This window comes from Acyrthosiphon pisum, chromosome A1 (assembly GCF_005508785.2).
Source record: "Acyrthosiphon pisum isolate AL4f chromosome A1, pea_aphid_22Mar2018_4r6ur, whole genome shotgun sequence".
Classification (NCBI taxonomy): domain Eukaryota; kingdom Metazoa; phylum Arthropoda; class Insecta; order Hemiptera; family Aphididae; genus Acyrthosiphon; species Acyrthosiphon pisum.
This window is the reverse complement of record NC_042494.1, coordinates 107,339,170-107,355,131: the sequence shown is the minus strand read 5'-3', so window position 1 is coordinate 107,355,131 and position 15,962 is coordinate 107,339,170. Positions and strand designations below refer to the sequence as shown.

At 30.7% G+C, this 15,962-nt stretch overlaps 2 protein-coding genes across 2 annotated transcripts; both read left to right on the top strand.

The window, feature by feature from the left end:
• The first annotated feature begins 3,022 nt into the window (after positions 1 to 3,022).
• On the top strand, positions 3,023 to 4,526 carry LOC103309453. Its single transcript, XM_029486725.1, has one exon. It carries the CDS (start codon positions 3,058 to 3,060, stop codon positions 4,378 to 4,380), a length of 1,323 nt encoding a protein of 440 aa, XP_029342585.1. The 5' UTR covers positions 3,023 to 3,057; the 3' UTR covers positions 4,381 to 4,526.
• Positions 4,527 to 9,685: 5,159 nt separating this feature from the next.
• On the top strand, positions 9,686 to 15,187 carry LOC100568956 (basic-leucine zipper transcription factor A-like). The gene is made up of 3 exons (XM_003244514.4): positions 9,686 to 10,229; positions 10,349 to 11,099; positions 13,243 to 15,187. Exons 1-3 carry the CDS (start codon positions 10,209 to 10,211, stop codon positions 14,733 to 14,735), a joined length of 2,265 nt encoding a protein of 754 aa, XP_003244562.1. The 5' UTR covers positions 9,686 to 10,208; the 3' UTR covers positions 14,736 to 15,187.
• Positions 15,188 to 15,962: the final 775 nt, after the last annotated feature.

Sequence of the window (15,962 nt, the reverse complement as noted above, 5' to 3'; positions counted from 1 at the left end):
TGAGTTTAAGATATCCAAAACATTCATCATATTATTAATAGTAATTATTATACTATTTAAATTCAAATAATGTATATTGTTGTGTTGATATAGTTTTTTAGTTTTCTAAGAATTATAGTTATAATACAATTTAATTTATATATTATTTAAGTAACAAGATTTTTATATTTTTTTCAAGAATCTCTATAATATCTTTAAACAAAAAAAGGTGGCGAAAACAGTCAGTCAACCTATGATATTACTAAGTATATTTAATGCTATTATTGTGAATAAAGTTATTTATATATAACCTATTAACATGGGACCTTGTTTTAAATTTTTAATCCTTAGCTATAAAAATTAAAATTGAACATTTTATACATTTTTCACTAAAAATAATTATTAAACTTTAAATTTGATATATTTTGTCAAAATTCGAACTTTAAATGCTTATAAGAAAAAATGTGCCTATGAATTTTCAATGTTTTTCAACTGCTATTGTAACAATATATCAGGAGCCTTGCATTACATTTTCACGCTTTTTTACCCAACAAAAAATTTTTTATTGATAGTTATAGAAAAAAAAACTAAAAAAATTGAAAACTGACAATGTCCGTAAACAGCTCAAAAAGAGTTAAAATATTTTCAAAATGTGATGGTGTATAGAAAATGAAAATATGAACGTTCAGTGAAATTGTCATGTATCTACAGTTATTCGTTTTTGAATTAGAACGAATTAACAAAATCCGCTTCGTGAGAAATGGAGTGAATATCCAATCTTGTAAAAATATGAAATTCAAATGCTCATAAAAATTTAATTTGATTTGCTTGAAGATATTTTTTATTTGATAAAGAAAGACAAACTTATGAATGATCTTGTTTTACATTTTCAAATCTAAGATTCAAAAAGAAAAATTTTTATGAATTTCCAACTCAAAATAATTTGCAAATTTTCGTCATTTTTACGTATTTTGTCAATATTTGAACTTTAAATGCTTATAAAAAAATTATGACTATGGATTTTTAATTATTTTCATCTGCCTTTGAAACAATTTACTAGGAGCCTTCTATTAAATTTTCGAGCTTTTATAACCAACAAATAACATTTTATTGATATTTATAGAAAGAAAAACTAAAAAAAATATTCGTAAAGAGCTAAAAATAAGTCAAAATATTTGGAAAATGTTATGGTGTATAGAAAATGCTAATATAAACATTCAGTCAAAATGTCATGTACCTACGGTTTTTCGTTTAAGAGTTACACCAAAAACCAAAATAAATTTTCTCGAAAACAGATTTTGCGTAAAAATTCCGGTTCTTCCTTAATTTTTCTTTTGTTTTTCACGTCACTTTTGAAAACTACTGGGAAATTTTTACTTTTGACCCCCCAAAGTACCAACTAGATTCACTTTCCTATCAGAAAAGATACTGTTGAAGAAAATCTAAGCATTTTTATTTTTTACTGTCCTAAAAGGTGAAGACAGACACACACAAAAAAAAAATAACAAATAAACTCATCATTGTAAAATCAATACATTCATCGTTTCACTCAGAATCTAAAATAGGTTTTAATTATTTTAAACTTACTATATTTAGTTTAGGTATAAAACCTAAAATTTTAGAATCACTTAAATTTATTATTATGAGTTATTTGTTCGTATTTTAGTTATTTTATTCAAAATGTATAGAATTATTTGGTTTTATATTTATGATATGAACATTTGAATTTTGAATAATGTAAATTACTCAATAGTAATAATATTAACATAGTATTATAATATTAGTTAACATGGGAAATGTTTATGTTGTTATATACTTAACAAATGTATTTAAATATTCAAAATGAGAACGTATTATTATTATAAAACGATTAATTTTTGTGAACCGTAGTATGACATTTTTTTTCGTCTAATTGGAATGTATGTCCGATTTACTGATCTGGGGGAGGGGAGAATATACTTTTGATGCAAAAATTCTACTTGTAATATTACATATCATGTTATAATATACTTATACATAGTATAATTTTATATAGGGATTCTGATAAATTGAATATACATTAAAATTAAATATACTTTAAAACTAGTTTTATAAAATGTTCATCAACTGTATTTATAATAAATGTAATATTATGAAAAGTCTACACATCGAAACACATAATTAGGTATTATATTGATTCAAAAGGTACAATGAATATTAAAGAAAATTATATTAAGTATAAAAATACTTTGTAAAATATTATTATAGAATTAGTTACGTACCAAATTAAAATCAAAATATATTATATTTATGAGAAATTATATTAAATACGTATATATTAATCTAAATATTTTTTGTTTATATTTTAAAGTGTGATGATTATTTCAAAAGTAACTTACTTTTATTTTTGTTATTAAATATTTAAAACTAACCAAATATTAAATAAAATCTAAAATATATGTTTAACAAGAATCTTAGAAAATAATAGAAGAAAACACGAAACAATAAAATATAATATTTATATTGGACACTATCTTTAATAACATTAAATATTCTTAAAAACACACCAAAGAAAAACAATTCATACAAGTCACAGAATTCAATCAGTACATCATTATTATTAAATTATTTCGTTTGTGATTAAGCAGAAAGTGCTACTGTTCCTAGCAAACGAGGTTATAAAACAAAAAAATATTATAAATCAAAATCGCGCTGTCCGCAAATTCGATGTTACAATATCAATATATTATTAAGTATATCCCCATATATTATCAATATACATGAAGCTATCTCATTAACAAAAACTGTTAATTATCGATTAGGTCCCACCGATTGGACTCACCGTGATATTACCGTGAAGTACGAACATATTTAAACCTTATTGGTGTTCGTAAAATGTATCAGTCGACTTCGGTAGAGCTTCACAGAACATACATATACTACATGGTCATATAGACAGGAGACTTATACAAACAATAAAACAATGGCATACGAGGTAAGTGTACAGATTTTCCTATAATTTTTACGTTCAATAATACTTATATTTCTTTAAACCAACAGATGTTCTCCGTCGGGATTGTTGTGCTCGCTTTAGTCGGTATGAGCTTGTGTCAACAACAGCAACAATTCAACGCTGGTTTACCGTCACAATACTTGCCATCCACCTTGTCACAGGGATCCTTCCAGGCGTCACTGGGAGGTGTCCAACAGGCACGGACCAAATTCGAAGACATCGAAAGTCAATCTGACAAACTATCGTTTTCAAACTTGGAACAATCAAAGTCTTACCAAGATGCTGTGCAACAACAAAATCTAGCTCAATCATACCAGACAGCTTTCGGAAACACTGGTGTGCAGTACTCAACTGGTACGCCAAACTCTTACCGTGGCAATCAAGATGGCCAACAGTACTACGTGCCAGCCACTCAACAGTCAGCCGAACCTCAATTCATTACCAAGGAATCGTACTCGACGTCCTTACCGGTAGTCATCCCCGCGGCCACCCCATCACAGATTCAACCAGACTTCAAACAACAATTCACCACCCCCACTCAAACTCAACAAGATATCTTTGGCGCCGACGCTGCTCATGCTCAACATGAGTACAGTCATCAACAAGACTACAGAAATCAACATTTACCTTCCCTCGATCAAGCTCAAGTAGAGTACAAAAAACAGGTCGCTGCTCTTGAACAAGCGCAACTTGAGTACAAAAAACAGTTCGCCGCTATAAGTCAGACTCAACAAGAACTTAAACAACAGTTCGCTGCACCAATTGAGGCTCAACATGAATTGAAACAACAGTTCGCCGTGCTTGCGAAGGCCCAAAACGAATATAAGCAAGAGTTTCCCGCCCTTGCACGAGCTCAAAAAGAGTACAAACAACAGTTTGCTGCTCTTTATGAGGCTCAACGAGAACTTAAACAACAGTTCACCACCCCAACTCAGGATCAACTAGAGTACAAACAACAGTTCGCCAACCTTGCACAGTCCCAACTGGAGTCCAAACAACAATTGGCCTCACTTATCCAAGCTCAAAAAGAATTTAACCAGCAGTTCGTGGGCCCAGCTCATGTACCACATGAATACAAACAGCGATTCACAGCCCCAGATCAACAAGTATACAGACAACAGAACGCCGCCACTGCCACTAATCCAATAAATTACTCGTACGTGGTCCAGTACCCGGCCATGCAGAGCAAATCCCAAACAGTCGCTGCCGTCCAACCGAAATTCCAGTATGCCACCAATCCACAACAGTATCAAACACAACAGTACTACAACGCCGTGCCCAGCGGACAGGTCATCGTCACCGAACAGCCTGCACGCGTCTCAAAGTCAGCAACAAACCAATCTTCGAATGGAGTTTTAATTTCCACCACACCTACCCCATTGAAAGAATCGGTCGTCTACAAGTCTTAATCAACATCAACACCTAGGCAATAACCTGAAGTTGCTTATTTAGCAACCTCAGAATCATTGCTTTGAAATCGCACATGATAGTGCAGTATATAATATAGTCTTATCGTTAACCTGATTACACGACAGTATATTATATTATTTATTGGTATTATTATAGTATATTTATTATTTTGTATTCCAGTACATATTTGTATTAAATAGGGTAGGTATTTATTTTCGGTAATATTTTCGCATACTTCAGGTGGCAGGTTTTCACTTTTCAGTGTGCTTTTAGAAATACTTCAATTTGTATTTTCTCGTTTTCAATTTATCAAAAATTTTTAAATTATATAATATGATGGTTACTTTCGCGAAACAATTTGAAATGTTTGTAACCTTTAAAATTTGCAGTGTGTTCGCTAATCGCTTTAACATAGAGTGCACTTGGCTGTTAGAAGCTTTATGTATTTAGGCAATGAATTATATAATATTTAATCACTCATATTTAAGTTTAAGCCAATCAGTGAAATCACATATTATATTGTAAAACTTATGTTTGGTAATATATTATAATATATATGTACTAATTAAACATTTATACGTGTGCCAATAAAATAACTAATGCATTATTATTTATTATTATTTTAATTATTTATTGATTATGAATTCCACATACCCCTAAGTTAAATCGATTAATAATTGTGTATGAATTTCAAAAACAAATTATGAATAATATGTTAGTCGTATAATATTATTATAGGTACTTTGTATAACACACAGCACATGTATATTATTAAAAGTACAAGATATAATACATTTTGTCATTGGTTCTGAGTTTTACATTTTAATTATGTATGCATTTACAGTATCTGATATTGCTCTATAATATCAATCAAAATTAAAAGGCACAAGCAAATTGCAAATAATATTTGTACTTATTTTACATATTATTGTATTTATATAAATATTATAACGGAATTACCATAATTTAACAATACATTTAACATACTGTTAATAAATATATATATATATATTTTTATCTAAATACAATCTTCAACATAAAATGTTACTTTATTAGATTGTATTTTGATAATATATAACCTTTGATATTGAACTATATGTCTATAATAATCTTAAATAGGTTTATAAATCTATAATATATGTAGGTATTATGTATATGAAAACCAAATTATATATTTTCACATTGATAATAATATAGTAATTCACGTGATCTTAGGATTAAAAAAAAAATAAAGTAAAGATATAGATACTATAATTACAGTAAAACATTTATACCATATTATGTTGAGACATCAGACAATAGTCATACACTCAGACTTTCACACCCTGAAAAATATAATTCTTTATCATTTTTCTAATAGGTAATTTTACTCTTAGATTATTTAAAAGTATAAAAAGACATATTTTAAGTGAATATGTGTTGTCTATGTTGCACGTGGGCCATAAATAACACCAATTAATTATCCTCTTAATTATCTTTCTGTTAGTAATTTTTACATTTTAATTCATATTTTGTTTTGTTATAGCTTTAATATCTTTTAAAAGTAAATTACAAATTAATTAATAATTGTTACATATTATATAATATATTTATCGATGGTTGGAAATTTAAAATTGAGAGACACTTAATAAATAGTACTATAGTTACAATACATTATAATATAATATAATATATAATATGTATGTACTATATATTATAATATACCTATTACTTACTTAATAATTAAATCAATTTTTATTTAATTTTAAAATTAAGTTACTTATACAATTTATATTTATGTTTATATTTTAAATTAAATGCATACTGAATCTAGATGATATTCTATAATATAGAATCTATATCATAATACCTAATATCTAATATCTAGATATTTTGAACTTACTATACTTAGCTTAGCTATATAACTTAAAATCATACATTTACTTAAATTTATTATTATAAATCAATTTGTTTGGATTTTAGTATTTTATACAAATTGTATAGAGTTACTTTGTTTTATATTTAAATATGTATATTTGAGTTTTGAATAATGTAGATTAATCGATAATAAGTAATAACTAACATAATATTATTAAGTATAAAAATGTATTTTAATATTCAAAATTAACACCTATTATTATACAAATGATTAATCAATGTGAACCGTTGCATAATATTTGTTTCGTCTAATAATTGTAATGTATATCCGACCTACCGATTTCAACATTTTTTTTTTACCCATTTGTAAATATTACGTATTTTTCTTGGGATATACAATTTGTTGTGTAACATTTTATTAATACATGATCAATAAAAAAAATGAAAAAAATATTTATAATAGATGACGGTTACACTTAGACATGAAAAAATGTGTATTAGAACCATCATATTATATTAAATCTAAAATACTTTCCCTTGTGAATTGTTCCAATATTATACAATCGTCAGTAAACTCAGACAATTTTAATGATTCCGTCTTCAGTGCATAGAAAATAATGAAAATATAATAGGAATTTAATAATTTCTAAATTCCAGCGAAAGTTAAATAATGTACAACTACCTATAGTATTATGATATATTATATTATTTTGTTTTAGATTTTAATGTACACCTGCAAGTATGAAAAACACCGAATTTCATTTTTAATTTGTTGCTGCTCATTATAGCGATTGCACATACTTAAAATTAGTAAAACTGAATAAAAAATGCAATGACCATTGACCTAATTTTATGTTCACAATATTATAAAGATATATGTGTTACCTACCTCAACCATTTGGGCCTACCATGCATGAGTAATGTACAACAATTTTTATTGTACGATACATCTTGTTAAATTGTTGTTTTACATAATTCATAGATGTAAATAATTTTCAAAAATCAGAGATAGTATAAACCTCGAAAAAAATTGAGGACAAATGGTATTAATAATATCGTAAAATTTACCGGGTAATAATATTTTATCACGATTATTGATTATTGGGTAAACCTTATTTCTCAACATGTGTAATCCTAAAATGTATTAATATTAATTATGATGAATTTTAATAAAATCTTTAGTTAAGTACATATTTCACTAGTACCTACCTATATTAGATTTAATTTCATTATTTTTATGATATGCCCGTTTTATTTTGTATTTTTTCTATCAAGATGGTAATACGTTATCATACAAGTTACGCACGTATTTATTTTTGTTTATAATGTTAGATTAGGTTTGAGTAACGTATTACCTATTTATGTATTTAGTTGCATACAGTAAATTAATAAGATGAATGAATTTAAAACTATACCTACATCACAAAATATGATAATCTACAAAGTATTAAATGTTAACTCCTCAAAATTGAAAATTTATGAATATTATATATAATTATTAATTTAAAAAACTGTACAAAAGAAAAATCTAGCAAGTTAATATTCATGACAATCCATTTGTCATCCGTCATAATTGTCCAACATTTTATAGCCCTCCGTAAAGAAGGTATCCAGTGATCAGAGTAACCGGCTGAACGGAAGCTTTCAACTTAATCAAAGCTACCTATTAACTTTCAAGTAAAAATAAGTAGTACTTAACAAACTTCTTGTTCCCAACAAATAAAAATAATGTGTTAACTATATTTTTGACTTGGAATTTTAAATTTAATTACTGAACAGTATATAATAATATATATCCAACGATTCTAGGACTTTTCCTCCCCACCGGAGTCGATGGAAGTTTCCCCCTTAAACGAGACAATTCCCCCTCTGGACAAAACATTTAAACTTTAATTATTTAACTATGTAATTGAGTAATTCACTAATATAAATGTTAAAGAAATATTAAACAATAATATACAAATAAATAAATGTACTGTTTACAAAATGTTTAGTTAAATAATAATTGTTAAATTAATATATAAATATAATTCAATAATACTTTCACATAACTTTGGTTTATTAATCATCACCCATTTAATTGGGTAATTACTAATAAATCTATAACGTGAATGGTGATAGTCGATAGATAGATGCCGATATCATGATCGTATATTTCAGGTAAAACAAAAGAATCTATTTTCAAACCTTTAACCTATTATTACGTGGAAAAAAAATATTGATTCAGTTCAAATATCTCAGTTCAGTACCGTTAAAATCTACGGGTGGGGAGGCATACGGAGAAAACGTCCAAATACCATATCCAACGACCCACGAGGAACAACTGGTTAGGAATATTCTTCGTATTTAATTTATCTAATTGTTTTAAGAGCTGTTGTTTTGAATAATTAAGCTTTATTGTTCTTTAAAATTATGTATTAACATTGTTAAAATTTAACAATTATAATATACAAGATGTATATATAATATAATGTAAAATAGGTACTCATGATATTTTTTATTATTATTTATTTGGCTTATAGTAACGAGGGGCGACAATTCAAAACGAGTTCTTTCCAAAATGTCAACTATTCAGAATTTTCCAAAATGTTTCAAGTGTGTTTTTTACGATGTATCTGACTTTCTTACCTATAGTAGGTACTCAATTTATTATATGTAATTTTAAACACATTTTTGACACATTATTATTCAGACCTTTTTTGAGATGGGTTTGTAGGAGTTGTTACCAAAGACGGTACGCGTCCATTTAACACAAAGTAAATTAGAATAGAAAATAATTGTGTCTAAAATAAAAAAAGATAATAACCACTAATGAATGATAGCATGATACAATAAGTTAAGACTATAGGTAATATATTAATATGATGTCAATGCACTATAATATTTTGTTTTCTCACTCAGATCCACGCGAAACATCTACAATATTTGCCTCCATGCAGCAAAAACAATCTTGTGGTTTTACTTTTATACTTGAAAAATTCCAAAATTCTAATTTTGTTTGAAATATATTTTTTTATAATCAAAAATATATACATTACCAATGCGTAACAATAATTAACCATAGAAATGATATTAATGATGTCATATAATAATAGAAAAATGCAAATGTGTAGATTATATACTTTATAAAATGCTCTGATCAGTCCTAAAATACTGTTATTGATTTTATTTTATTTTATCAATTACTTAAAATACTACAATAGAACTTATGTCTTTCTATACAGTATACCTATAGAAAACAAATTAATTAAATTAAATAAGAACAACAATGACATGCACACATGACACATCACAATGCCCAAGTGTATTCTATGTGTTGCAATGTATTACATCAAACAAGAAACAATACATAATAATAATAATTGTCACAAGCAGCAGCACGTCATCTGAGTATAATATATTTATTTGATGTTTATAAAAATACGTTACGCGTGTGGTCGGGAGCACACTTTATAAGTAAATTAGAGACGGTTTGAAAAACACGATATATTAGGGAGACAAACATACAACAGAAATATAATATATGATATGTTCGAGGTACTTGAGTTTTACTTTCCTTTATCATTTAATTAGCTTTTACTTAATATTTGTTTTAATTTATTGAACATGTGAGTGTGTTTTTATTGCATTGTGATGAGTTTTCCACTTTCTGTCCGTCCACCACCATCCTTGCAATTATTCCGCTTTCTTGATGCGGAACTGTATAGGATAGAGCTGACCAAAACGGACGGACATTCTTCAGTCGTTCAATAGAGATTTTCCGACACGACTTCGCTCGTCAATCTAGTACAGTCGCTCATGCAAAATCGTCGTTTTTTGATTTAAAATATTTTTTTTCTTTCATAATAATGTTTTAAACTTATAACGATGAAATAGTGCAGTTTATTATTTGATTATTTATGTCTACAAGTGATATTGTGTTTTTTGTTGTGCAGCTATCCAAAAATATTATCATACAGCGGAAATCATCATGGACAATTTAAATATTATGGTAATATTAATAGATTTATATATTTTTTTGTACGGAATATTATTTACTGTAGTTTATATAATTTCATTTTTATTAAAATAATAAAATATATTGACACTTTATCATTCTACTATTTTTAGGTAATTTTGTGTCTGGTTCAATTTACACTGAGTGAAGACAGAATATCCGTGGACACAGTAGGTACAATAACGGCGACTGCAGGTTACTCCATAACAGATAATATCTCTCCGTCCATTAAAAGTCTGACTTCAAGCATAGAATTTTCTGGTGACCACGACTCTTCTAAAGACACGTCTTCATCAAGTGAAGGTTATACGTCATTAACGCCTGGTCACCGAAACCCTCAAAGCTTGTCGTTGCGATCCAGACAAGCTAGGGGGAAATCGCCTAGCCAGTCGTGGAGCACTGAAGAAAAAGACATCGGTATCCCATCTTTTTCATTGACCGATCACCGAGTGAATGAACAATTATATAGTGTTAAACCTCAAACGTTTGACAATCAATCGCCACAGTTATCCGACATAAAGAGTAATGAAAGTATAGAGAAGTCTGCAGCAGTTCCATCAATTACATATGGAAAAAAGATGCACAAAAACGACGGTCACGACGATCGACCGGTTTTCCACGATTGGTCCGAAGAAGTACACATGTCATTTGATAACAATAAACCAAATAGATCACGTAGGAAGAATAAACACCAACTGGATAGTGAACAGGAAAAAAAGAAAACACAAAACAAAAAATTAACCGGAGACAATAGTGACAATAAGGATGGCTGGCATGAATTAAGTCCCAATATGGAAATCGCCACTGGCATTATTACATCTGTCCAAGAGCATGATTCTTCACAAGAATCATCTGGTAGTTCAGGTATGTTGAAAAATATCTATTGATATAAAAATATTTTACACACCAGTTACCTATAAAAATATGGGTCTATAATTATTACTAGGGGTCAATAATTAATAATGTAATACGTATATAAAAATATAGATACCAAACTATGTACCTATAATATTAGTATATAAATACTTCAATACCTAAAATAAAATTTATACTTTTGTGTATAGAGGGTGTTAGATATTGAGTTCGAAAAAATTTGCCTAATATTTTTATTTGACTAATTACATCAGCTAATAAATTACTTAAAACTTTAACTAATGATGGACAGCCTGAACTTTTAAATAATGAATAGGTACAATAAAGTAAAGTCAGCAGGGAATTATTGAAATAGTGAGATAATAATTAGTTGTAATTACTACATTTTTTAAATAACTGATTTATTTTTCATCATAACATAATATGTTGAATTGTGGACATACGAATTTATTCATCTGTATACTGTCTGTAAAATTACTTAACTTATAGGGAAGCGAATATAAATTATCGAAAATTATGAAATAATATACCTAGGTAGGAGTCCATATTTTATAAATCTATGCAGTGCCCTCACAAAGGGGGGGGGGGGTGTGAGATCTGGAATACAGGTCTTTAGGGATACTTTAGGGGCCAATTTAAATGTATTTGTAATTTTTGAAAATTTGATAGAAATACTTATTTTATAGTAATTTTGTTATTTTAAGCTGTGGGTTAACCATTTATTACCTAGCAATGGAACACCAATATCGCTTTTAATGGGTTGTATTTTTTCGGAAGTAAAGTTTGTATAGGGCCCAAAGTTTGATGTGGGTGTCCTGCATCTATGGACTATGATCTATATATATATATTACATGTAAGTATATTAATTTATACTATAACAATACATCATAAGTTGGTATTTTTTTTAATAATCTGATTTTACTGATACTGACATTTTATCAGCTGTCCCTTATTAATTAAAAAAATGAAAACATTTTTTACCAAGGTCGCAGTAATTATATTATAAAGACGTGTAGTTCCTTTCAAAATACACGAATGTTTTACTTACTAAATTTGGTAAAATGTAAATTTGAATACCTTTAATACACATAAATAAGTACTAACATACCAACTTTTGCCATAATGCGATATAACTATTATTCAGTCTTGGGTAGTATCCCGAATATAGTATTCCGAAATCCGAATACTTTTAGAATACTATTTCCAAAAGTATTTTGTGATGTATTCTGAATACTTTATTCGGAATACTTTTATGGTATAAAAATTAAATTGTTCGATTTGCATGTTATTCCCTTGCATTTGATTTAAAACAAAAATACAAAATTTATATTTTATGAGTTGGCAATTTGGGATCAATAATATCTATTAATATAATATAATATCAAAATTATAACTGGTATCGTTTCATATATTTCTCAAAAATATTTTAAGTATTCGGAATACTTTTATAGTATTCCAAATACTTCATTCGGGATATTATATTTATCAAGTATTCGAATACATATTCAGAATACTATTTTTCATAAGTATTTGAGTATTTTACCCAAGACTGCTATTAGTAACTAAAAAACTGTACTTACTATATGCAATCACAGAATGTACTTAATGGTAGTAATAGTCTTACAGCAGTATATATTATTTTAAAAGAATATCAAGGTTAATTAAATATGTGCATCCAACATGAAAATATACTCTTTTTACAATCTCGGTGAATCTATTCATCCAAAATAGAATGTATTTCATATAAAATGTGTAGACAATTTTGTTTTTATAAATATCTCATTATAATAATATCTCGTCATACACTTGTTTTGCACAGCTAACGATTAGTACTGCGCATTAAACACGCAACCGAACAGATCGTTGCTTGACATTTAATTACGAAGAAAAAGTGTTAAGGATGGGCGTATACAGCATATTATAATCGAAACAATAACACTTTGGTGGCACGTTTTTTACTCCGTCATCGTATTTGACGAGGACGAAAATAAAATAACGTATAATATTATTATTTTATTATCGATCGCCACGAACCACTGGCGGTGAAAGTGATTTAGTTCTAAATTTTTTTCGTTACCATTTCAAAATTGAATAATTTCGATTTTTTTTTGTTTCATGCGATTGCCATCCCAGAATTTTTTAAGGCCCATCATCATCCGGATCTATATAATGCGGACAGTATTTCCAGCGTGGAGGACGTGGGGCACCAAGCCGAACCACAGAACTTCAACCACAAGCAGGTGCTGTCGAAAATGAATCATTTCGACTTCAGCAATGCAGTATCGCAGGCCAATAAGACGCCTGTGCCCAGGGAGAAGCGTTTGAACTACTTGCAGCCAGGTGGAGGTGGTCTCCCGGCAGCCAGATTTCCATATAGCGGTGGTGGGCCTTTGCAACAGTCTCAGGTGCAGGCTGTCGGACCCTCTGCGCAGCCACACTCCGCCGCAAACATCGTGGCCGCCGCTAAGTCCGTGAAAATCGAACAACCGTCAGCGACGCCCAACTACCACAGCATCGTGGTGCCCATACCGATCTCGCACCAGATGTACGCGGCCATCGGCGGTGACCCATCATCCCCTGTGCACGGCCACCAGTTGGCCAGCAGTACTGTACAGCAGGCGATGATGTCGTTGCCGGTCGTGCACAACGTGTTCTTCAAGACGGACGAGAACGGCGGTGGCAAGACTATGCCGGCCATCGTGATACCACTAAAACCGGAATACCTTCATCAATTGCAGCAACAGCACTACGCGCACATGCAACAGCAACAGTCGGCAGTAGACGACTCACTGAACGCTGCTGGACATCAGCGTCCGGTGCACCAAGGGGCCGGCAAAGCGTTGCAGTTTCAACAACTGCATCATCAGCAGCTGCAGCAACTGCAGCAGCAACAGCCGTCGGCTTCCCCATCGTCGTTGACGCCTTCGCCGTATGCACAAAAGCCGAAAACGACTAAAGTCAAAAAACCCTTTGGTCTGATGAAGGACAACGACCTGCAACACCGCGTCAAGCAGCCGTTTGGCCTGCAACACCAGTTCTACAACAACCCGTTAGTTGGCGGTGGAGGAGGCGTCGGGCACGTACAGCTACACCACGCCGGCCACCAGCAGCATAACGGTGGCATCGGTGGTGGCCATCAACATCAACAACACGATGCGGCCGATGATTCTCGATACGCACAGACGGCCACCGCACCCGCACCGATACCCATCCACGCGTATTCAGGCACTGGCAATCCGATCGTCGTCAAGCGGCCGCACGCTTACGGTTACATATCACCCGCGTCCCCGGCGTCAACCAAGTACGCGCAGGCCGTAAACAAATCACCACCAGTGCACCATCATAACCACAATAACCATCACCACCACAACAACAACCTGCACCATCACCATCAACAGCAACAGCAGCAACAGCAGCAGCAGCCGTCCACCGAGGAATTGGCCACCGCCATCGCGCAACAGCAACTGATACAGCAGCAGCAGCAGCCGTACAAGGCGACTACGTACCATCCGGGTTTCGCGTACCTTAACGGCCCGGATGATGACTACCCGTACAAGCCCATTTACAAGGATATGAACAAACGCAACGACATGCTGGTCGTCCGGACTGCTGATGGTCGAAAGTGAAGAATCATCTACCGGGATCGCGATTTTACACCAAACTTATTACCTAAAGATTATTCTATTTTAGATGCTATAATAGTATTGTTATTATACACGTATATGTGGACAGAAAAATAGGCACCTAGGTGGGAGGGGTTAACCCGCGACATTTTTTTTAAATATTTTGATAGCATTTATTTACTTTTGCAGATAATAATAAGACACAACACGCGGGGTTATTATTATAATTACAGAATTGACCCTCCCATATAAATATTTTCACGTGTGCGTGCCCGTATACCTATTATATTATATACATTATACATAAACTTATGTCCTGTATAAAGACTAAAATGCAAAGATAAAATAACGTATAATGTTATAATTGTTATTCATTCTATGCGATAAATTATTATTTATAAGTATCTTTATGTTATAATATATTTGCGAAAAATATTATGTTCTTGAGTCGTATTGTAATAATTATATTATAATATATTGTGCGATTCGCCATAGTATTCGCGAACAATAAATCAATATATTATATATGTAACATAATATTATATTATATTTATATTATACCTACGCCGAAGAAATCTAATAATTTTATTCTCTTCGAATTCCGTTTCATACGTATAGATACGTCATCGAGTGTGATATAGAACACATTAGATTACGTTGCAGCAATCCACTGTATTAATAATTATTGGCGAACCATTATATCATTATATATGTATACGGACTTTCGATTCCACAAGGTTACGCAAAAATGCAAATAACTATAGAATTCAACATTTCCCGATACCGTGGTGTCATCAATAATAATATTAATGAATTTATAGGTATATGTTTGTACATTTTGGTTTATTGCCAAATACTCCAGACGCACGATCGTAGGTATATATATTTTTTTGACCACCTCGTCACCTCCTTCTCATTCAACACCCTCTGCCGGTTGACCGCCGCCAAATTTTACGCTCGCGAAACGTCGGCCCGTTCGCATTGCTTTCACAGCTGTATGTACAATGTAAATATATATTTATATTTTATACTGTACAATAATATAATATATACACACAATATGCCCGTACTATTCCAATTCACCCATTAAAATACGATTTCCAAGAGAAATGTAGTAGAATCAGTGTACCCATAAATTTAATATACATTTATATAGTAAGTGGTCATTGCTGCATATTTTTTTTTTTTAACACGATCAACGAAACGAAATGCGAACACACCGATTTACGC